Source organism: Sturnus vulgaris, chromosome 1 (assembly GCF_052056855.1).
Source record: "Sturnus vulgaris isolate bStuVul1 chromosome 1, bStuVul1.hap1, whole genome shotgun sequence".
NCBI lineage: Eukaryota > Metazoa > Chordata > Aves > Passeriformes > Sturnidae > Sturnus > Sturnus vulgaris.
Window position 1 is genome coordinate 98,155,317 of NC_142243.1, and position 25,222 is coordinate 98,180,538.

Consider the following 25,222-nt stretch of genomic DNA (forward strand, 5'->3'; position numbering starts at 1 on the left):
GAGGTGGTATTGAATAAATTAGGGTCCTGGCCATGCTCCCTCCCATATTTTGCAAAAATTAACCCTGTCCTAGCCAAAACCAGGACAGTGCCTAAAAACAGTTAAATATTTTTCATCAGGTAATTGTTTTCCCGCTGTGGGCCCGATCCCCCTCTTCTCCTTGCCAAGAAAACCAGAACAAAACAGCAGTTCTTACCTCTCTACTTGTGAGATCATGGGTTTCCACCGTCATCATCCTTCCCCAATAAATACTTGGTAGAATGTAAAGAGTTCCCATCGGGATGCTTTGCTTGAAATTACTGGGTATGGGTTTAAAAAGTCAGTGGGAAATCATTTTAGGAACTACTAAAATTTAGATGTAGAAAAAGAGAACGGGGAGACAATGAATGCAAACTGCACCACCAAAGGGCTGCTAATTCTGGCTGGTAAACCCATGGCCTGGGTTTATTTGCTAAGGATGTGTAGTGTTGCTAGAAATGTATAGCTGATTGTGTGGAAGTGTAAAACTAACTCCCCAACAACTAGCTACAGCAAAAATAAGAGAAAAAATACTCAAAAATAGTAAGAAAGAAGCAGTGTAATACAGTGTAATAAACCAGAAGCATGTTGCTCATGACCAGATGAAGGCAGGACATCTCAAAGCACCTGGGACTTGCTTTCCATGTGTTCCTGGGCTGTGGTATGGGACAGCATTGCTCTCCTTTCCCTTTGTGTAAGTGAAGGGAAACCTGTGGGACAGGGTGTGCTGTCTGACTGACAAACCATCTGTATCAGCCAGCATCAAGAGCTGTGCTGGGTTTCTGCTCTGTTAAAAACCTCAAACCTCAGCCAAAACCTGCTCACCATCAATTCTAAAATTAGTTGGAGAGAAAGCAGGGATATTAGTTGATTGTGTGCTTTCTACCCTCACTGTCACCTTCTTACCTGCTAACCTACCCCATCCTTTGGTGTTGAGTGCTCCAGTCTAGTCCTTGATCTTCTCTTTCTCTGAATTATTTGGGAGCTCCTGTAGGAGCCCCTCAAAACATCTGACAATGTGTAAAGCAAGAGGAGCTTTGCAGATGAGAAGCTGTGTCTCCTGTCAAAACAGCATAACTTTTTCTTCCCAGTATCTTGTGGCAAGTGGCCTTGTGCTGTAAGAAAACCTAAGAGGGTTTGTAGGAGTTGTCTCTCACCTCATGCCCACGTTTCCACCACGTGGGATCCGCTGAGTGACAAAACTGGATCAGAAAGCAAGGGAATGATGGACAGCGTGTGGAGTGTAAAAACTTGACTCACAGGCAGCTAGAACAGGGGGCATGGCTCAGCTAAGACAAATCCTCCTCTGAAAAACAGATACCAGGTCTCTTTGAACAGCCTGAGCTATGCTCAGAGGATAAACCTGGTGCTAAGGAATGTCATGGGCTCACTATTGAATGCTCCAAGAGTCCTTTTTTAAGCTAAGTGTTTTCTGGAATTAATATGAAGGGAAGGATAGTTTCTTGGCTTATGTCTGTGAAGCAGTTACAGTGTGGGGATACTGGGCTAATGTGGGGTTTTGCTTTGCTGTGCTGATAGAGCAGAGGGGAGGAGTAACTCATACTGTCTGCCTCCTCATGAAAAAGATGAATTTTCATGTGTTGATAAGTCAGTGTTTTTGTCCAGACAGGTTTTACAATCCAAGTGGTGCTTTGCCTCTTCCCTTGACATTTATTCCTCAAGCTGCAAATATGTATTATCTTTTTTTTTTCTGTTAATCATGAGTTTTTCTGCATGCGAGTGTATCTGATTGTTGGTGATAGACTCCAGTGCTTAGGGTGACATAATTCTTCTGGAGCTTGAACTCCTGGGGAGGCTGCAGACTTTGCCCTGTCACCCTTCTGTCTTCCCTCAGCCATGTGGGGAAACTCTTTATTTTCCAGTGGGTTACCTTCCTGTGGCACTTCTCTGAACTCCTTCTGACTTACCTGTATTTAGAGATCTGCACAGATACTCTGGGGGCATGGGCTGTTTTTGTTGAAACTTCCTTTCACAGAATAAAGGACCTGCTTTTTTGCTGCAGAACTGCTTTTTGCCTTTTTTTCCCCCGCTGGGTCCCATTGTATTACGCTTACTGTGGGCTTTTGCGTAGTGCCTGTTATTATGTTGTGTGTATATTTATATTGATATATTTTCGATATATTTTTTTATATATTTTGTGTATTCAAAACCCAGTGTGACCAGCATGGGCCATTGTATCTTCTTCAGAGGGGTAGTTTTATTTTTGGTTTTATAATGTGTGCTTGTATTTCTGAAAGCTAAGCTGAAGAACTTCATCTAGTACACTCACATTTAACTTGCCATCTATTGTAACATCAGTTATTTTCAACATTGCTTCTTCCCAGATTTTGCCTTCCCACTGCATGGATTTTTTTGGATCATTTCCCTTCACTTGTCTTAGTCTTCTTTTCTTTCCCAGAATGAATCTCATTTGATTATTTTCAGACCGCATTTCTATTTTCTCAGAGTCCCTGTGCATTATTTCCTTGTCCCCATTATTTTTGCAGCTCCTCCAAATGTGATATTTCCTGGAGATTTAAGTTAGCATGCTGTCTAGAATCTCTTCTGGAACATTAAAGAAAATACCGAGTGAAATAGGACTTAATACAGGTCTTTGCAATATTGCACCTTCTTCCCTTGTTATCCTTTGCTTTTATCATGATTTATTTGCAGTTGGTTTTCAAATCAAGACACAGTATTCATCTCTCAAAGTGCAAATCACTATCAAATGTTTACTGAAAATCAAACATACCACATCTGCTCCTTTTCCTTAGACTCTTAGTGCTGTAACACTAGCCAGAAAAGGGGCCAATTTCTAGCCAGTTCTGCTCTTCTGAATAGAAATCACGATTTCATTGTCCTCAGCCTTGTAGCCTGGTTTACTTTATAGGAAGCCTCATGAATCAAAACAGCTGTGCAGCCCATGCTGAAATTCGGTTTTGTGGAGAAACAGTGCTGGGTGCTGGGAAGAAAACAAGTGGAGTTTATGCATGTGAGGAGGAGAAAGAGAGAAGAGGGATATATGTGTGTAGGGAGAAGGGGAATTGCTTTTTTCTGTGTGTGTGAGTAACTGAGTGATGGCATTAGGTGTATTTCTGAGGAACTGCTCAAATCCCTGAATATTCCTGTGTTTCTAGACCATAGTTTTCATATAGTTGTTTTGCACTCTCCTGCCTTGCTTTCCCTGTGGCCTGTGATGCTGTTGATACTTGAAGTTGCAGCCAAACTGAAGTCCTGAGATGGCATCAGCAGCCATCTCCTAGCTAGACACCTTGGAAAATTCCTCTGCTTTAGATGTTTCCCAGGTATCTGTGATACGGAAAAACTGTAACACTTTTCCTTCAATAAAAGGACCTTTCTCACTCTAAAGTACAACAGATGAAAACAGCTGTTTGGGATGAGAAACAAAGGAATTGAGACAAAATATAAGGATATGATGGAGACTGTAGGATAAAAGTGAGAGCATGCTTAGCCAAGAACTCTTTCAATGGGGAGTATGAGTTATGGTCTCTGGAGAGCAAGCAGAAAGGCAGGAATCATCTCATTCATGGCTTTTTGCTTTGACCTGGCTGTAATAAAATTTCAAAAATTTCTGGTGGCAGTAATGCCTGCACTGGGCTGGTTAGTACAATATTTTATACCAGTGATTTAAAAGGATTATTAGTACCACTTTTCAGCTGGGGCAAGTAGCTGGGAGAAGGCAGAAATAAGTGTAATCTATTTTTCTTAAAAGACTTTGCCTATATTTTTAAGTATGCTTACCATCTTGTGCTCTTGCCTGCATCCCCTGTTTTACCTGGCTTTTGTTACCTGCTCACTGCCCAGCCTGGACCACCTGCCATGATGGGAAGGATGGCATGAGGCAGTCTGGGTGTTGAGATTCGTAGTTTTGGATCCCTACAGAGGGCAGGATGGGACTAGGGAAGAGCATGGGCTGTAAAAAAAAAAATAAATAAGGAAGTCTGAGTTGGCCTGCAGGTGAAAATTTTTTCTGTCTGAATCTTGGGAAATAGGAGTAGGGATGTGGGGTTTTTTTGTTTGCTTGGATTTTTGTTTGTTTGTTCATTTGTTGTTGTTGTTTTGTTTGTCTTTTTAAATACAGCTTGAGCAATTTGCATAAATACTGCTATTGAGCCTCCTGATCCAAGCTTTAAAATTATTCCTAGTATGTTCATTACTGTTCTTGTGAGGCATCAGAGGAATTGAAGAGGTGTTAGAAGCTTATCATTGTGTTTTGTAATAGTCTTACAAATTTTCATCTAATGCACTGGCAGCACGGGGGCAACTGCAAGCCTTATAACCTCAGAAATGCCTTCATCATTTTTCTGCTCTGCATTACATTTTCCACCTGAAAAAATCCCTTTTTCATAGGTCGATGCACTAGGAAATAGGGCAAAAAGGACTGCAGCCACCTCAAAATTTGCAGTCCCAGGATTTATGGGGGCACATGGGACTGTGGGCTAACTCTCTGCTTTCTCCTCCTCCTCCCCTCCCCGAGTACAGACCTAAACGGAATAGTCCAGACCTGAAGACCAAGCCCAGATCTGACGTGTGCCACCTCTCACAGTCTGACCTTGTCCTCCTTGCTGAAACTGCTTGGTACATAGATTTTGATCAAGCAGGAAAGTATGCAGGAATGTCTGTGGTACACAGAGCAACCTGGGAGTTGCAGGTTTCTGCTGATGCCCCTCTTTATCATAGCTGCACAGGTGGACCAAGAGCCTCCCAGCTCTCTAGTCCCTGGAATGGGGCTGGCAGTGAACTCCCACCTCCCTCCTCTGCCCAGTACAGTCAGCAGGTCGGTTCTCTCTCCCCCGAGTCCTGCTGCAACCAAAGGATTTGTTTTCGCTTTGCTTTGTTATTTACTACAATGATCAAAGCAGCCACTCCTTGTGATCATAAAGAGAAGCCTTAAAATATTATTTAAGAACGCAAGTATTTTGGGCTTTGACGGACATGCTTTGAAAACAACACAAATGTGCAGTGTCAGATTTCACTGCTGCATGCAGTGTCTTTGTTTCAAACTGTAAATTTGGCTAGTAGTGCTGGGCACATGCTTTCCCAAAACCTTGTCGCCTGCAACACGGGAAAAACAAGTTTCTGGGTTGTGAGGATTTTTTCCCCCTGGAATATACCCCCTTGGAGAGTTTGAAAGAAAAATCAGCAGAATGAGCATTCAGCCCTTCGAGGCTGCAAACCTATGGGTTATTTTTAACCTAATTACCTCGAATTAAACAAAAGCTTAAGAATGTTTTTGCTTGAATTGAAGGTGAGGCTAAGTAGACTTTATGTGCAGAGCAGCTCCAGCCAACAGTGTGGCTCTTCCATAGAGCCGTGCAGAAAAATGCCCGTGGCACTGCCCTGCGCTAACGAACGGCGCTCGATTTTCTGGAGGGCTGGCTTTTCTGAGCTGATGTGAGAGGATATGCAGCTCCAGAGCAGTGCACTCCTTTCCCCTTCTCACCCCTCCTCTGGATGCAGTGATCACTTTGGACTGGTGATGTTTTAGATGGAGCACGGTCTCCTTACACTTGCCTGGTAGTGGCTCATTAACCGCGTGTTAATTGAAACTGAAAGTTTGTCAGATGATTCAATTCAGTTACATGCTAAATGGATTCAGTGCAGTAAGCATTACTGCTGTGATGAAAATCTCTGTGGAATTGATCTGTGAACCGATTTAAAGGGATTCATTGGCTTCATCAGTGGCTCTCAGAGGTCAGCATTGGGAGAGCAGGCAGATGTACCCACACTCCCAGCAAAACAAAACCTCCTCTTTCCCCCTAAACAGTTTTAATTACTGGCCAGTATGTTCCCTTTTCAGGACATATGTTAGGTGGATAAATTTACTCTGGAGAGCTGAGAACTGAATAAGAAAATGAGGAAAATTAAAAGTGTGTTTTGAGTTCTGTAATCTAAATGGCTGAAATGTTGAATTCTTCTCTTCCTATGGATTGAGCAGTCACAGAATTTTCCTAAAGTTTGACTTAAACATAAGCATATATTACAAAGAAAACACATTGAAAAAAACCAAAGGAAAAATACCTGCTTTAAACTAAAGGATAGAAAATTCAAAATTTACACCCTCCATAACTCATCTTTTATACTTTGCCACTGCAAAAGTCCCCCTTAAGTGGGCAATTTATTCTGTATGGTATACCTGCTTATATGGTTGGTTTCCGTGTGAAGCCAATTTTTATTGCTGAGTTATAAACCCTTTGAAAATAGGGGCTTGTAATGGAAGCACTGACAGACCTTTAACTAGGTCAGTTTTATCTGGCTCCATTATCTTTGCTTTTGTTAAAGCATTAAATGGTTGCAGATTTGTTTTATTTTTCTTGCAGTCCCAGAATTTTAACATGGGTATGTTATTGAATTGTTCTTCCTTCAAAATGTCATGAACATGCAGTATTAGAGAGTTTATCCAGACTCCACAGTCACCTTTAAAAGTAAATTGAACTGTTGTGTCTTATTTCAAGATTTTCTTGCCCATACAGTACATTTGTAGCACATCATTACCATAGTAATACCAAAGTTACCTTTTTTTCCTGCTGTCTTATTCTAATACTGAATTCTGCTCTGTCTTTTGGGCTTCTTTCTGTGTAAAATGACAATGTTTTTTTGTTTGTCCCATTCAGATGGAAAGCCATACCACTGCAAGTTCCCTGAAGAGGAAACCCCAATGATAACATCTCAGTTGGATGAGCTCCCAAAGCTGGGAGGCTGCAACACCAGAGAAAATGAAACCAGGGAATCTAAACCAGAGATTCCTGCTCTTGTGTCAGCACTGGAGAGTGTCATCAAGGAACCCTTTTCAAAATACCAAGGCTCTGCAGACACAAAGATGCCAGTATTTCATCACTGCCAAGGGCTTCCTTGCTCCAGTCATATTGCTAGCTTTGCTTCGAGTATAGGCCAGACATCTTCAGACATGGTCATGGACTTGAAAACGTCACTGGAAGTGCAGGCTAGTCGTGCTAGAGAAAATTTGCTAGACTTGCACAGGGAGCATCCTCTTATAGAAAAAGGTGCTGAAGCTCTAGAGGTAGCTCCACTCGATTTGAGTGAAAAATCAACAAGGGATACTTCATGCAATAAATATCTGAATACATCCTTGCAGGCTGCTTTAATTGTCTACCCATGTCCTTTCTGCAGTCACAAGACCTACTACCCTGAAGTCCTGTGGATGCACAAAAGAATTTTGCACAAAATCAGCTGTAACTCGATGGTACCCCCGTGGGTTCAACAGAATGGATTCAAGAGTATTAAAAACAACCTGGTCTTTCTGGTGAGGAGTGGGCGCACTGGCCCCCCTCCTGTTCTTGGTGGTAAGGAATGCCAGCCTTTGCCCATTGCCAGATTTACACGTACTCAAGTGCCAAGTGCGTTGCCAGGTTCCAAACCCAGCTCTCTTTCTGTCGGGATGGCCGCAAAGTGCGGGAGTACGCATCCCTCAAAGGATGCACTCAGCCACTGTGGTTCACGCGTGTCAGGTCTGGATGGGTACAGACAGCCCAAGTTACACCATTCCCAGGAGCAGTACAGCATGGCAGCACAACAAAAAAGCAAATACGAAGCAAATTCCAAACTTATGCAAATGGGAACCTATGGCAGAAGCATAACGCCTACACAGACAGTCATATCCAGGCCTAGCACGCAGCCCACCAACAATAAGCAAGTGGAAAAGTATGTGGTTCCCCAAGGGAGTACTGGTTTTGCCTCTCCAGGTAAGCACTGTGCATCCGACTCCATGAAGGCCAAATACAACCCCCCACTGCAGTACCATCCTCTGTGTAAAAGTGAGCAGTACCCTAAACTCGAAGAGCCGGTGGTGCCTCCGAGGGAGCCTCACGTGAAGGCTGGGAATGAGATGAGGACATTGGCAAACTGCACAGCGGTAGCACGAGCCAGTCCAGTGCTGCAGCCTCAGCCTGGCACCATGGGAGTTCCTCCGGCTTTACACTCTGGCAAACAGGATCTGGGATCAGATGGGCATGAGAAACATTTGGACATTTTAAATATCTTTAAGACGTACATTCCAAAGGACCTTGCTTCACTTTACCAAACCTGTGGTGCCAACAGCCCTGTCCTAGATCACACAGGTAAGATTTTTCACAAGCCCTTCCATAGCTGAGGACGTAGCTTGTTTGTTCCGTCTTTGTTCAGAGCTATGACATGCTGTTTTGCAGTTTTTTCCTTTTCTGCCTTTAACAGTTAGGATTACAAGTTCACTGTTTTTATCATTGCTGGATAGGCTTGAATAGGTTTGTTTACTTCTCTCTTAACATTGCAGCATCCCCCCTTGTGCACTGTGTGACATTTCTGTCGCAGGTTAAATGTATCTGGTTCCACCTGGAGTAGTGCTGTTCCTTTGTCCTCTTGCTTCTAGCAGGCTAGAATTACACAGATGTGCTGTCACAGGAAGATCCCCCTGATATGTTGGTGCTGGCACACATCATCATCTTTTTGCTTCAGGCAAAATAAACATCCTCCAGGGCTTATCTGTGATGTTATTTTCGAGGTTTTGTTCAATTTTGTCTGCAAACAAGTCTTCCAACAACACAGAGGGATAATCGCTTGTCAGTGTCCTTTGTCTTTCTTGACAAAAGTCTTAAGATCTTCCTTGTCCATATCAAAGACTACTAGGTATTTTTCAAATGAATCTTTTGATCTGTCTGTATGCTTATAATTAAAAAGAAGTAGAGCTGAACATGTGCCTGCTAATTCACATAAGGAGAAAAATCAGTTGTGCAAATAGCCAGTTTAAAAGTTTGGCGACTAAAAAGTTCAATAGCTATATAGTAAGAATACACCTATGTATTTGCATTTGAAACTGTACTGTTCTGATGATCTGACAGAATTAGTTAGTTTCAGTGGAAATTGAAAATCACACTGATTGATTACACATGAGATGTGTGTGTGTCTGTAGGGGAGGAGAATTGGAGCCATAGTCTCACCTCTCACCACTTGTAGACGGTGCTATTTTTTATACCTTTCTTCTCTTCGTAGAAGTCGTGCAAATCAACTCCACATGAAAAGAGCACACATTCGAGGCCGGTGTTCCAGTGTCCTCACTTGACATAATACGCTCTGTTTTGTCAAAAGCATGTATGAAATGGAGCTTTTGCAAGTGGTACAAAATCCAGGACACTTGGAAGCTGGTAGTCTTAAGGACAGCTGTGGTCTAGTGCAAGTGGAGGCTAGGAAGGAGCCCAGAGTGTTGGGTCAGGTCTTGGTGGAAGGGCCTTTTGGAGGAGACAGGAGGGCAGAATCTGCCTGACACAGTCCATGAGTGCGTTGCATCTTTCAGCCACCTCATTGTCAGTTCTGCTCAGTGACTTAGGTGGTTCTGTGCAGGGGCTTGTTATTTATTGAGCAGATGATTTTGCAGGAGCTTAGGGCCTGCGTGATGATTGCAGCCAACATGAGGCTCCTGGTTTTGTTAAGAAGCAGAGGAAGACGTGCTTAGTTTCTAAAACTACAGTTTCAATATTCTTTAGGGTTTTTTTGGTCCAGCCAGCTTTGCTTTTGCCATCTCGGTGGATTGTTGTCTAAAGTTTCTCCCTGCCCACTGCCTGCTCTAAGTACCAGTTAATTGTTCTACCCTCAACTTGGGGTACCTTCACGTGGGTGCCCTCCTTGATGTTATTTAATAGTATATTGTGTCAGCCTGCTCAGAAATCTTACTGATCCAGTGAGCTCCCAGCCATGTTAGGAGGGATAAGAGAAGAACAGTAAAAGCTAGGAAATAAAGGATGACTTAGCGAAGGCAAGGACCAGAAAATTCATAATGACTTTCGGAGCAAAGTAAAATAGGGGCAGGGTTTCTAAAGAGGTCTCTATTTACCTACTTTTTAAAAGAGGGATTTTATTGCCAAAATGTTTTTGCTGGGCAGTGATTTCTAGAGACACTTTAACTGGAAGTTATTTAGTGCCCGTCTCTGCTTTGAAACCTCTTCTTTCATTCCTAGTGTTTTACAGCAATCAAGTTTTCAGAATTTGAAACCTCTTTTTTTTTTAATGTAGCTTGTCTTCATTTTATATACAACTTCCAGGTTGCTGATGTTTCTCCAAACCAATTGGCATGATGGCTGTTTTTCATAGCACTCAAATAAAAAGCTGCTTCAGGCAAAAGGAACGAGATCCTACCAACTGCAAACAGAGGAGGGTAATTGAACTTCATCTGAAATAACATATGGCTCTAGATAGGCTGAGTCCTCTGAGTCAGTATGCATCATCCCATTTAGCCTTAATACTGTAATGTGAATATGGCAACCATGACATAAAGGACATCCAAGAATCCTACTTAGGTATACTATTTGTCATGTTTTTTCCCCTCAGTTGATTATTCCCAATAGACTTTCCTTGGGGTTTTTTGGCATATGATGTCATCTTGGATCACACTAGATTATTTTAGTGTGTGGTAGTACAGTGTTCGACTTCCTTTCGAGTGGCTGCATTTGTTTTTGGGATCCTTTCTTTGACGTTTGTGTTTGTTCCAGTGTGTCCTTGGAAGAGAGTTTTGTGTGTACTGTTGTGATACTGCTTCAAACATGAAGCTTGCTGTGCTTAGGCTAGGTTTGTTTCACAGTGCCCAGTCTTCCCAAATGCCTGTAGAGAGAATCTTACGGTTTAATATTTAATAGAGCTTACTTATTTTATTCATGCCATTTATATATAAAGAGGAAAGGATGGGTTATAGCAGCAGATACACTCTTTCTTGGGGGTTCCTTTGAGACCAGCTTTGAGCATGGATTTCACAGGAACTCCTATTCACACAGTGTTGTTCATTTACTTTAATTTGCGAACACCTGTAGTCATCCACCCCGTTTTTCTCACCTAGAGGATAACATGAGTGATGACTCATGGGGGTTTTGCCTTGTGGCAGCTACAGCTCAAAGCTCTGAAAGCCTTATGGTGCTACCTGGGAAATGCAACAATGGCAAATAGACCTGGAAGCATTCTTTCCACCTGCTTTTTCAATAACTCCCATAAAGTGAGTGCTAGGGAGGGGTTAGGTGGAAGTCTTAAGCCACTAACCCTTGGTGTTTATACATTGGTTTACAAACAGCATCCTTAACCTTTCCTCCTGGGTGGGAGCAGTGCTTCCATGAAGGCTGTTGGATTGAGTTGATGATGGCTGCTGAGATAAATGTATTTCCCTTCTACAAAAGGAATTGTGGGTTATAGAGAGGCTAGATTTCGTTCTAGAAGTGTCAGAATGTGACTTGAGGAACCCAGCTCTCCTGGGCCTCACAAAGCTGCTCTGCCAATCCCTGCCTGTCCAGCAGTCAGCATGGCACTCCTACAAAGGCCACAGATGGTTCCTCCAAATGTTTCCCTCAGCCTTGCCTTCCAGCTTGCAGCTACAGTTCTGGACAGTGAGGGGTAAATATTGCAACAGCTCAGAAATCCTGCTTTAATCTTGACTGCCTTACAAGGCAAGCCCGTCCCGTTACAGTGCAGTAAGGTTCTCATTGATATTTAGAACACATATGTGATTTTTAATTCTTTTTTTCTTGGGTTTTTTTTGTTTGTTTTTTGTTTGTTTGGGTTTTTTGGGGTTTTTTTGTGTATGTGTGTATATACTTGATCCAGATTTTTCCCCATGACGATCTTGTATTTGACTGTCAGAAACTTAATTTTGTGAGTGAGTGTTCAGGTGCATTATGCAGACTGTGCTGCCATCTGCAGGAGGTGCTGTTATAAAAAGAGAAAACAATCTGTGAGTGGGGCGTTTGTTGGAGTTTTTTTTGCAGCAAGACATTTCTTTGCAGTAAATGGTCTGGTGAAAACCATCCCAGAATGCTTGGTGTCATACAAGCAGAGTAGATGGCAGCTGTCTTCTTCTCCATTCATTTTCAGATACAGCATCCATATTTCGGATGAATCTTGTGGCATCCTGCAGTTGATTTTTCAGTTGTGTGGAGGTTTTTTGTTGCCACTTTTTTGGTCACAATTTTACTTTTTAAATGCTGTAACTGGAGCGGGGATATGAAAGAAAAGCTGAAACTTCACTTCTGTTGACATCCCTCTCAAAATTTCTTTAAAAGCCAAAGTATTCCAGTGACAAATGGAAACATCAACTCTTTTCTTCCAAAGAGGGTGTTTTACCAAAATAGAAAAGATGATGTTCAAACATTTTTTTTTAAATAATAAAAAAGCCCAATAAAAGTCAAATGTGTCTTTTTTGATCAGCAGCAAAAAGACAAAGACCAGCCCTTTAAGTCAGATGCTGTAAACTGACCTTTGGAGAAAAAGGAGAGGTTTGAGCGGTTTTCCACAAATGCTAATGGCCTAGAAAACATGTTTACCCAGGGCTGGGGGAAGGCTGCTATGCTGCTACCAGCTCAAAATGTCCGGAATGACACTTTCATTCACAGATGTCTTTCGTCTGTGCCTCAGAGGTCCGGGGTCAAAGCAGCACCGGCAGGCAGGTAGGCAGGGGCGAAAGGTTTGATCAGTCTGCGATGGCTCCGCTCGCTCTGCATTTGTCTCTGAGGTATTGCCGCCTGGGGGGGACAGTCGGGCTCTGGTCCTACTCACTTCCTATTATCCATGTGACTTGTCTCCGCCACGCTGGAGTCACTTTGATTTGCCTGATGTACTGCTTGACAAAGCTGGGTGATGGCTGAGAAGTGGATCCAGCTGCTCTGAAAAGCGCACACCTGACATGCCAGTCCTGGTGCGGGCACATCATGGGGAGCATTTTTTAATTCAATGTAATTTATGCATTCTTGCAGTCCTGTGTGTGCCTGGCCTGTCAGCCAGTGCTTAGATGAAGGCTGACAGTTGTCATCCAGGGCCTGAAGGTAGCCTCACATAATGACACATTAGACATACTAATGATGTTTTCTTCTGGCATAATGTTTTCTTCTCAACTTTCCTCTCTCCTCTCCCCCCCTACCCCCCCCCCCTCCTCCCTCTCTCTCTACTGACTACAGGGATGCTCAGGACACAAACACACCAAGGAGACTGTGTCTGCAGAGAATGTGGAAAATGCTTTACCCAACCCAGCCACCTCAGGACTCATCAGAGGTCCCACACAGGTATCTTTTCACACTCGCTCTTGCTTTCTGCCTTTCCCACTTGCCTGCTTTCAGATTCATCTAACAAAATGCCAAGAATTGCATTTCACATACCATATTAAGCTAAGTAATTCCAGTACCTAAATCTAATAGACAGGTTTTTTATTTTTATGACTATCGCTCTTGTTCTCCAAATATTGCTTACCTGATCCCTGCCCGGACTCCATAAAATTGCAATGCATTTAAGATAAGTCTGTTTGCAAATGTTTTATTTTAATTAGAGAGTAGGGTACTCAGAAATGAATATGCTAATGAATTCTGTTGCCACCAGCACAAATTGAAATCAAAGTACCCCTTTCAGCACAACATAAGGCTTTGTCTTGCCTCATCGTTGCTGTTGACAGGAACATTTTTGTGGGAAACGAGATTTTTCCTCAGACTGGTCAGCCCTAAAATGGAAAATCCCTACCAGCCTTTTTCAACCTGATGTGGTCTGTGGTTGAGGCTATAGGAGGCTGAAGCCACTAGTGTCATGAGCCCTCCTGAGCATTGCATGAGACAGTGAGAGTAGCAGGTTCCTCCTCAAAAGTGTGAATGATGCATACATAAGCCAGTCTGATGCAAAATGACAGAAGCCAAATGGTAAGTAATGCAAGAAGAGGGTCCCTTTACACGTACACTGATAATTAATGTTGTCAGTGATTGCTTTCTTCAGCGCTGAAGTCTGAATTAAAAAGGGCAGTGGCCCTAGGCTGCCATTAGCACACTCTCTTACAGTAAGTGTTACGGTAAATTGGTATTTTCCGGCCACAGGCTAGTAGCTGGTGTCTTTTTTTGAACGTGGTTAATCTGTAATGGTCTCAAATAATGTACACACACTAACGAAGCTTGAATGTTCATCTGTTAACAAGCCCCCTTGTTCCCACAGTGGTATTTGAGTCTAATGGACTCCGAGGTACTGAAGTTCACACCACCTCCGCAGATGCCCCAAAACAAGTATGTTTTACAATTAATTGGGTGTTTGGTTTTTAATGTGGTAGCTGGGAAAAAATTGCAGAGTGATGCTCATCACTAAAGCACTGACTGTTTTATAACATGTATAAATAATAATGGTGTTGCTTAATTTTTAGCTCTTAAATTTTTTAAGCATTTTATCAGAATCTGTTATATAGAGAGTCAGTTAATTGTAAAGCAGGTAGTTAGTGTTTAAATAAACATGTTACTGGCTTACTGGGGACTGGTGGGATAGGTAGCTCTGTAATATGCACTGACGTGTAATAGTGAGGTAGTACATACAGAATTCCTGGAAATTTGCCTTTACAATTAACACACTTTCTGCTGCAACAAGACAACTGACGTTTAGCCTGTATTTTTCTGAAGAGTATTTGTACCCTGATATCCAGTATCTGGCCTTTGAAAAGCTCTCATCCACCAGCTTCTATGGACTCTTGTTAGTGTGCTTTCCTGTTTCTAGTATACAGTTTCCTGTCTTAACAAACATTTCTCAGAGCTCTGAATTATACATGACAAAGACGTTGCATAGAAGATCTTTAAACTGAATTTGTTTTGTGTATCTTAACGTTGTTGGAGAATAGTGTTGTAGCCTGGGCCTTCCCATTCCATTTGCAGCTTGGCAGGTTTGTTTCAGAGCACACTTTCTCATGGGCACTTCTCTTTCATTGTGGAACTGCCTCCAGCATCGCTCACTTTTTTCCTTTTTTTTAGTTTAATTTTCGCTATAGCAGCCTCTGTCCTCCTGTGTCTTTCCAAACCATTGCAGATGTTGTCAGTCATGTTTAAAGAATGCATCTACATGCTACTCCCAACATTATGAAGTTTAGGAATTGGTTCCTACTTGCTCAGTAAACATTCAAACTGGGCATCACTACACTGCCTAGTTCATATGCCTTCAGGAAGATTCTTGGCACCTTTTCTGTGCCCTTCCATCTTTCTGGCCTAAAGGCTGTGCAGAGAGCCCAGCATGTGTCACTGCAGGGTCTGAATTAACACCAAGCCATAGGTGTGGCCAACAATTCTCATGAAGTTTCCAAGATGGCATAGCACTTAGTTGTTGTTGTGGGCAAGGTTTGCTTTGCTTTTGTGGGACAGTAGCTACAAAGTTATGCTGCAGTGTCCCCCTTAGGATGCTTATCTGATAAATTTGTGCAAGGACTCATCTCTGAATAACAGAGACATAGACACAGTCAATGTGACAGAGTGAAATACTGCAGCTCTGCCAACTCACTGAGCTAGTCTTTGGTTCTCCTCAGTTTAGTAACATAGATTTAGTAAACCTAAGCACCTTCTAAAACGCTCTTTCATATTTCCATGCTCATGTTTTTTTCTCGTGTAGTTGAGATGATGTTCTGAAGGCATCTGGGCTTTTTTCTAGAAAACAATACAAGATCGAAGTCGGAAATAATTTCCAAAAAAATCTGGAATGGCCATACATATCCAAAAGGAAATGTAGCAGCTCAGACCACGTCTGCGCTCTTTTTGTTGATGCCTGGCATCATTGTAATTTGGGTTATATTGCTGCACGATAAATGGACTCAAAATCTTGTCTTTGTAAACTGTTGTCATGCCAGAATTTATTGACTAACTTCTTCCATGGTGAAGGTAGTTTGCTCTCTCATCTGCCAGTCTGCCTTCGAAGCATTTGATTAAGTGACAGCATCTCTCAGCACAGCAGAACGCCGAGTAGGGGCTAGCTTCTTCAATGGCTCCATCTCGTGCCAGTCAGTCTTCCACAGAAGATGAGGTGTGATCACTTCTGCAGGAGATCGTTCCCTTTCTTTTGTCTTGTTTGCTCCTCAGTACCAGCCTTTGTCTCAATTTGTCAGTGTCTGTGTCGGGTGGGATTATTCAGTTGTCAGCTGTTTCACCAGCTCTCATCGCAGGCAGGCAGGCACTGTGCTGCCCCAGAAGGCTCCACCTGCACAGTCCCTGGGCATTGCAGAGGTGTGCTGTGTGCTCTCATCTCCACAGGCAGCTGTAGGGCCTTCAGAAGAACAGAAATGAGCTCTCGGTGAGAACGGTGCCTGCAGCATTCCGTTAACATTACCATTTCCCACTTTAAACGTTGTCACTGCATGTCTTCATTTCATTTCTTAATTGGGGACAGATCTATTCATGAGAGTTTATGGTGTAAAGTCAGTTCAAGTTACAGAAGTGCCATGCACATGCTCCGAGCAAGAAACAGTGGTTACCTATACGGTAGTTTGAGGAGGAAAGAGGGGTTTTTTCTGATGTCGAGTGGAAATGATTCACTTTACATAATGTTTCCACCTCACAGGTAAAATATCTTCCCCTGAGTAGTCTGTTAAAGAATAAAAATATTAACATTAGTATTTCACGGTTCCCCCATTCCCTTCTCTAGTCAGCCAGAAGAGCATCTCTGAAGGTTTCCTTTAGGAAACAAGGTTAGGTAGGGCATTTAAAATCCCCCAGCACGGTAGCTTACAACAGTGCTACACTGAATAGCAGTTTTATCACAGAATAATTCTAATTCTGCATGTTAAAAATAGGCTCTACAGCCAGGCTTTTTTAAAAATGAACCACCTAAATCTATATTTAGATGTCTAAATAAGAGCCCTATTTTAGGGTAGTGAACGACCAACAGGAGGTGCAGGTGTTCAGCATCCCTGAAAAGGAGGTCACCTATAGGAGCATGTAAAAAAGATAAAACACACAAGAGTTTTGCTGCTGTTAGCACTGGGCTATGTTTCACACTTTGTTATCAGTGCCAATGAAATACAAATAAAATATGGGAAATAAGATGTTCATTCATAACATTGTTTATTGTGGTTTCTTATTTCTACCTGAATGCTTTAAAAAACCCCAACTAAATGACATTTTTACATAAAATTAATTTCCCATGAACTTAGGAATATTTCCTACTCTTTATCTAAAGGACAGAAAATGCTCATTACATACTCCAAGTCAATACAATCTGTGCTAAGTCATGTAGATTCTCTTGAAAAGCTGCCATATTAAACATATTGAATATTCTGAATATTTTTGTAAATGCTAAATATCCCAGTATATACATAATTAAACTTGCTTATCCACAATGAATATGTATCTTAACTTGGAATACTCTTAAGCAGCATCCAGAGACATGAATTAGCAGGCATGAATTCGGGGAGCACGCTCCAATTGCATATACATGGCAAGACAAAAGCTGGCTCCCCTTCAGAAGGGGCACTGCAAGCACGTGTGTCTCAAAGCAAGGCTCTCCTAAAGCGTGGGGTCATTTCAGAGGCACTGCCTGATGCTGCAGCCAGAAGCACAATTCCCAGTGGTGCAGGAGTCAGTCTGGAGCCTGCTTTTTCACCGTGGTGACAGCAGTGGTAGCAGTTTCTAACGTGCACATTGTGTGCTTGACTTCTCCTTCTGCCTTTTTAAAGCCGTATAAAAACTCATCCCACTTTAGGAGTATTGTTTATGCTCTACCGGTGTCAGTCAATATGCTCTAAAGATTTTAAGGGACAAGAAATTGGGTGTTCAAAAGGCATGATTTCCTGGTTAGCAGTGAGGGAGAACTCACCCTAATGGAGTGTATATGTATGTGAAGTGTATTTGCAGAGACAAGAAGTTCTCCATCTTCTGTGTAAGTGAAACAAGGTAAATCCCCAAAACTGTAACTTTTGTCCGCTCCAGAAAAACAGTCTTTCATTTACAGAAAACCAATTAGAAGCTGCAGCCCAGGGAAAAAATCCAAACTGTTGGTATCCTGAATTCTCTGGCTGAAGCTTTCCCTGTGCCAGAAGGCAATGATGGGCCTTTTTTGTGAAACAGCTCTGGACACCACAGTTTTTGGGCCTCATTATCTGAAAAGACAGGTGTGCAGTAGCTCATGCACCCTACTGTGACAAGGGTACTGTGTGACCCTTCATTAAGGGGTCTATAAACCTTTATTTTCTCCACAATAGTCCTTTAAAATATTTATCTCAATACTGAATACTTGAAATAGCATGAATGTGAATAGCCCGAACTTGGGGGATAGCAAGTTTGGAAAGAACCATCAAGAAAAGACCAAATACATGTCTATATGTGTGTGTTGTAAAGGAGCTTGGGGGAAAAGCTGGGGACATCTGTTACCTGTAATGTTTTTATAATCGAGCAACACTATAGTTCTGCTTGTCCTAAAGCAACTTTACAGAGAAGGAGAGGAGGCAAAAAAAAACATAATGCAGATTAAAAAGTCATTTAAACTATTGGTTTCTGAGTTTGGCTGGTTTGGCTTCTCTTGCACTCAAAATTCTAGTACTGTCTGTTAGAAGTCCTGTTTATGACATTTGTTCATATGAAATGTCTTGCCCCAGTTCCTTGCAGAGTTTCTTCAAAGATCATGATTAATAGTTCAGTCCTCATTATTGCAAATGTTATTTTTAAATAGTTATTCTGAGAACAAGAATTCCATTAATCAAAATAATAGATAATGAACAAATAAATGGCAACCTAATTTGTCTCGTTCATACATATGGAGATTATAATGCAAACAATCAAGGAACCATGGAGGGTGCTGTACTGGCATCTGAGTAATATGCATGTACTGCGTCTGTTACTTTATGAGCATTAGAGACAGGATTAGGAGCTGTAGTTCTTGTCCCAACACTTGTCCCTTGGTAGTAAACTGCAGTGGTATCTATGCTCTTTGCAATTTACTTCAATGTCATGCAGTGATCTGTCTCCAGCATATTAACATGCACATAAACTGGGTTTTTCCTGTTAACTGGGGAAAAGCCCTGGAAGTTGCTATGAGAGCAGCTTTTGGCATGGAAGCTCTAGGTTTCACGTGAAGATCTGCTTTTCACTGAAAGTGAAGGAAGCCTACTTTTTACAAGGGAAAACATTTTTATTTCAGGAAGAATTCAATCCAGCTCTGTATCAGCTGGTTCAAAATCCGACCATAGCTTGGGACGGGGTGGGGTGAGCCCCTGGGTGGGTTTTGGCACACGTGAAGCTCAGGTCCTGTTTGCCAGCGAAACTGGGAGCATAGCTGTGCCTGAGAGGGGCTCAGCCACCCACCACCTCCAGCCCTGCTGCGCTGTCCTTGCAGGTGTGGAGAGGATGGATTGTCCTTTCCCTGCATCCCTTGTGCTGTGTGGTCCATGACATGCAGGGCACGCCTTCACCACCTCGCAGGCCGTCCATCCCAAAAGAACGCCCCTAAATTACACCCCCCCTTTTCAGTTTCCCACCAGGGAAAGTGGGGCACGGTGCCTGCCCGCCTCTCCCCTCCTCCCCTTCCTTCCCTCCCTCCTCCCCAGCCCGGCGAAGCTGTGCCGCGCTCCCCCGTGTACGTGGAGCCGGTTCCATACGAGGCGTTCCAGTGATGAATGCCTCCTCCTGGAATTGTGCCTGTGTCTCTCAGGCATGATGCAGCCGCGCAAAAATGTAAAGCATCTTTCCTAGTTTACTGCGGGAAATTCAGCATCCAACTAAGGAAGTTTTATCACATCTCTCATTCAGTTACTGTTTCCTACATTTCAAATATACTGCGGTCTGTACAGCAGCTTTTTTTTTCTTTAATTTTGTTGCAAATCTTTCCGACTTAAAACCAAACTTTGACTGGTAAATGTCATGAATCTTGGGCCAGGTTTAATTAGGAATTTTCTAAATCTATTAACAAAAGAGATGCACTTAATACATTATGTCAACCAGAGCTGGGCTTTCTTTAGCTATTTCGAGGCCTGCCATAGGCACAGCTTGAAACTTGCTTGGATTTTACATGGGTGCCGTATTTTATGTTGCATTAATTTAAAATGGTCTGTTTCACTTCATCAAGACTTTAGCTTAAGGATAATGCATTTATGTAAGATTAATCTTGCCATGTTGTTTTAGGATCAGGATTGTAAACTGCATTGTTCCAACGGTGATGTTCTAAATGTCATTTTAAAGCTTTTCTTGGGAGCTGCAGGCTCCCACTTATTCATGATGTTATCTTTAATTTCACTTGATTTTAGAATATCCCTGCTTTTTTTTCCTTTTTCAATGTGGTAATTATTCATGAAAATTGTCTAAGAAAATAAAAGGAAGATGACAAGGGGGGAAAAAAGCCGCCTTAGCATTTGACAGACCTGCACAAGAATTCAGTTTTTCTTCATTTAGCTGCTTCTGTGACCTCAAACTTCAGCCTTTTTAAAGCACTGATCTAGTTGTGAATCCCTTTTGGCTAGCACATAATTTGCACTTTTTGGAGGCTTCTTCTTTCCCTCCTTGTTCTCAGCCTTCTCTGAGCTGCTCCGCCAGATCCTGTTACTTCTTTTTCTAGTCCATCAGGGACTTTATATGGACCTGACACACTTTGCTCCTGGTGGAGATGCTTAAAAAAACCCCCCAAACCCCAAAGTGTTCTCATGTGGCGGGTCAAGATGAATGTACGTGATGCTAATAAAGGGTAACGAATGCCGGCAGAACTCGCTGGAGGGTCGTGCCTGGGAGCAGGGGCGAGAATGAGCTTTTTCCCCATGTTGTCCTTCTTGCAGGGGAGAGACCACGGCGGCGCGGAGGTCACGGCCCACACGCTGCATCTCCGGAAGGGAACCTAGATCCCGGGCGGAGCATCCCCCGCGCTCCGGAGCATCCATCCCCCTGGCAGCCCTCGCCGCGCCCGGAGCCGCTGCGCGCCGCAGGCTGGGAGCAGCGCTCTGCCAGGAGCGGGGTGCCTCCGCGCTGTTAATCATCTTAAAATAAATGAAGATGCTACACAAGATATATATAAATTGACGTACTAATCAGTCCCACGGTTCCTTATTTCCTTTATAATAAACAGTGGAGTTGGCAAGCACTGTGGCGGCACAAGGCATCTATATTAATCAAGAGAAGTTTGAGACACTGGAAAAATTAAACTTTATGTGATTTGGACAGCATGAAGAAGTTAAGCACTGTAACAAAAACCTCCCTGATGCTCACAATGACTATTTGATACATTTGAAAAACAGCAGTGGATTCGAGGGCTGGAGAAGTATTAATTAATGAAACTGCCACTGCCTGTCATGCTGAAAAGCAAATTAAAAAAAAAAAAAAAAAAACCAGCAACGGAGAGAGGAAGAATGGGGGGTGCAGGGAAAAGGTGGCATTCGGTGCTGAGAAAGCAATGCTTGATGAAGGATTAAAGGGACTAAAGAGAAAGGCCGTCATTCTGCAATGGTTTGTTTCATTACAGTTTGGGGACCACTTGCATTTCTAGTGCTCTTGCTCTTGACTGTGCACCATTAATAGTATGTGAATATGGAAATTGAAACACTTCCAGAGAAAAGCTTCTATTCTGCTTTGGAAAAGAAAAGCTAGTTGAACACTAAGAAAAAAAACCAGGCTTCTGTGTTTTACTCTCAGGACCTTTTTTTTGTAACAGGGCTACTTTCTTCAACCTGGTCACAAAGGAAGTCTTCACTTAATGAAAAATAAAAAGGAAAAAATAAAACATTCAGCTGTCTAACACCGCTGATCTGTCTGTTTAGAAGAGAAAAGGTGTCACTGAAGGGATTCAGGGAGCCCTGGGGCCATAAGGTGCTCCTGCTCCTGCATTTGGTTCAGCAGACCAGCTGCCGCTCCTCCTTGGGCCCACTGATGCTCTGGAAAGACGAGGAACTTCTTTTGTGGTGGCAGGTTAATGTTCATATAAATGTGTCATGTCTTGTACTTGGTGATCACTGGTGGTGTTAGAAAAAAAAAAAAAAAGAAAAAAAAAAGCTTTATATACCTCTTCTACAGTAACTCTTTAACTGCAAGTTTTCAAGGTGGGGTTGTGGCACATAACAGGTTGTTAAACCATGCAGTGTAAGCAATTAAAAATGTATTCCACAGATATAAATATTTTGTTTTCTTATTGCTGTGACACTATGTGTGATGGTAATATTTCTGAAAGTTTCAGATTTTGCACATATAATTTTATGCATTATCAAAAGTTACTGCTGCCTTGAAAGAAAATGTTCTGTGAAAATTTTTGCAAAAGCTTTACTAGTTTTTTTTTTTTAATTGTAACATTTTGTAAAGGCAGGAAATGGAGTTAAAAAACAACTAGCATGCTAAATATATTTTTCAAAAAAGCAATAATTTTACATGTACAGAAATGATGCTAACCTTTAATACAGGTGAGACCACAGTTTACTTAATACAGTAATGGAATAGTGCTGTTTTTGTAGAAATGGGCTTCTGACAAAAGATTTGTTTAAAAAAAAAAAAAGCAGAAAAAAACTTAAAACGTGATCTTTCTGTTCTAACAGTTCTGTTCTAACAGGTGGGCGGGGGGGGGTTGCTTTTTAAAAAAAATCTAGTCAGTAATTTGGACTGGATACTACTTGTTACTTGTTTTAAATTACTTGACAGGTTTTGTTACTTTGCAACACTTGCAACAATGCAAATTAACTTTCTTACTTATTTTTTTTTAAACTAGATTTTCCTTATGCTATTACACGAGATGTAAACCAGAGTTCTCTGTAAGTCTCGGTGTCGTTAGGAATGTCTGTGCAAGTACTTAAAAGTGACTGTAATTAACTGTTCTGTGAAGTTATTTTGAGGGAGGTCGCATAGACACATTCCATTGTACACCAAAAAAAAAAAAAAAGAAAAAATATTTTGCTGTGTTGCTTAATGATTATCATTTTGGGTTTGCACTAGCTTTCTCTTTGTTTTTGATTTTTTTTTGTTGATTTTCTTTTTATTTTTGTTTTGTTGCTTTTCTGAGTCATATTTTCCATAAGAAAAAGTAATGGTGACAGTTCAGGAATACACAAAAGCTAGTTGCTTAACCTATTTGTTTGTGGTTTAGTTATTAAAAAATCTTCTATACCCAAAATGGCACAAAAGTGTAGTGTACATTTGTAATTTCTCTCTTTTTTAAATTGTATTTTTTTGGCAAGCTGAACTAGAAAATATGAGTTAATATTTAGAGCCAAAACCTTCTTTCTGGAATTTTCTTCCCGAATCCTAGCCAGAGAAGCTAGTGCTGTCACTGCCATTACCAGGGTACTAATCAGCAAAGTTTACAATCATAATTTAGCTTCATGAAGAACAACAGTAGGGGAAATCAGTTTAAATAATTATATGCTGTGTATAGCACAGAAGTGAGATTTTCACTTAATTAAACAAGAAATAAGAGTGGGTGGGGGAAAACCAACCTTAAGGACCATCTGTTTTTGAAAATGAATCCCACGATTTCTTTTTTTTTTTTTGTCATTGTATTGTATTGATTTGTTATTTTAGTTAGACCATAGTATTTAAAATGAGTTGTGTTCTTATTTATTTAGTCAAATGGGCTTTGATCAGCTCTTTTAAGCAACGTGATAAGTTTTTTTGGCATGACACACTCCTGTAAAGCCCTTTTATGACTGTTACAGGGACTTTCTACTACCTCTACCAATCTACTGTTTTCTTCTTCTTAACAGGTTTTTATGGTGTTGCAAGTCTAATGTAACTTAGACAATAAAGGGTTTGATTATCTACGCTGCAGATTCTCAGTGTATCTGCCATCTCTCTCTCTCTCTCTCACTCTCTCTCCCCCCTCTCTCTCTGGTTTGTGTGTGGTTTATTTTAGCTAAAGTGTAGGAGATCTCTTTCATTATTGCTGAAGTGAAAGACCAGCAGAGTATTTTTGAATGTTGTACACTAACCAAAAGTCCAGCTTGGAGAAACTTTCTCCGCAGGGCTGATCAGCTACGTTGCCACCATGCTGCATTCTTGAAATTCCTTCTTCCAGAAATGCTGTGTAAATGGGTGCATTCTACAAAAAGTTAAGCCAGTTGGAAAGCCAAGACAGTTTTTAGGTTTGTATTTTAAAATGTCTTAAAAGTCCTTAGTGATAAACCTTGGCATAAATTGCTGCCTCAGTCCTATCAAAGACCGAGCTTTAATGAAAACAACTGGGTGTTATCCTTTAGAAAACAGCATCTGCTGGTTGGTGAAAGAAGTGGTTTGCTATTGATTGTAGGATACAAATTTCTCACTTGGGAGGATTTCCAGGCCTTGGTGTCCTGCAGGTTTCATGGTAATCCCTGTAAATGTGTTGCTGTGTTGCTGCATTCTCGTGCTTTGGGGAGCTGTGAGGTGCCTTCGTTTATCCTACTGGAGGAATCAGAGTGTACATGATGTTTGGAGCCATTTTACAAAATCCTGTTATTCTAGTGAGAGTGCATCCCCACTGTTCAGTCCTTCTCATGCCCAAAGAGTTTCTGACCAGGCCTGTGCTTGGTTTTGTTCTTCCTTGCCATATTCCCATGCTGAGTTACCTCAGGTGTATCTAAGCAGCTCCACCAGGAATGCTGGAATTCATTGACACAGGTGAGGATTTGTTCTTGAAAAATTGATTTGTCACAAGACCTAGAGCAAAGCAAGAGGTACATTCTTCATTAGGATCTTATTACATAAAATGCGTTGGATTATTGGGGGAAAGGTGTGGTTACTGCGCTGCAGAGAGGGAGAAAAGACAGCAACACACACGGACCTCTTTTGGGGAAAAAAGGCCAACTTTATTGTACAGACGTTCTGTATTTGGAGTGTGTTACGTGCAGCTAGGACAGGACAGTAGTTCATTGGACAATTGGGAAAAACATCCCTGGGACAGCATGTCCAGATGCCCCACGGGAAAGACACCAGGTGTTAATCTTTATTATGAATTCCCTTCTGTTTTTCACCATGTTATCACTCTGGGAGACTTCATTCCTAACTGAAGCTGTAGTCAGCTTGTCAGCCTGGGAATGGACCTGAGAGTCAGGAGAAATCCAGGCCTGAAAAGAATTTCCAAGCTGTAATTCCCTAGCTCTCTAAATGTGTGTGTCCACAGAAAGGTTGCATTTTATGACAAGTCAAATTTCCCAGCCTCTGTGCAAGTCACTATTTGTAAACCAGCAGTTCTGTGCAAAGTGCTGAATTGCAGAGTCAGCTCCACTTGTGCTCTCCCCTTTCTCTTTTGCTGTGTTTGTGAACCCCATACTTCAGCGCAGTCCAGTGTTCAGAGGCAAAGCACAAGTGGATTCACTGAGAGCTTGCAGGTAAGGAACACCAGCCCGGTCCCACTGTGTAGAGGGTAACACAAATGAAATAGACATAAAAATCTTCCCCTTCAGTTTTTTATTACAACTTACGAAATTACTATTTCTGGAGCAGCAGGTGGTATAAAGCAATTGAAGATAATTGAAAGCATAGATATGGTCCCCTATTAACTGCTTTCCATG

At 41.8% G+C, this 25,222-nt stretch overlaps 1 protein-coding gene across 1 annotated transcript in view; it reads left to right on the plus strand.

Annotated features, from left to right (window-relative positions):
- The window catches only part of ZNF516 (zinc finger protein 516), a 98,052-nt gene extending 77,336 nt beyond the window's left edge, over nucleotides 1-20,716 (plus strand). The window contains exons 3-6 of the mRNA XM_014875151.2: nucleotides 6,654-8,117; nucleotides 12,960-13,064; nucleotides 13,972-14,039; nucleotides 20,537-20,716. Of these exons, the coding sequence (XP_014730637.2) occupies nucleotides 6,654-8,117; nucleotides 12,960-13,064; nucleotides 13,972-14,039; nucleotides 20,537-20,599 (1,700 nt within the window). The 3' untranslated portion in view covers nucleotides 20,600-20,716. The remainder of the gene's footprint in view (nucleotides 1-6,653; nucleotides 8,118-12,959; nucleotides 13,065-13,971; nucleotides 14,040-20,536) is intronic.
- Nucleotides 20,717-25,222: the final 4,506 nt, after the last annotated feature.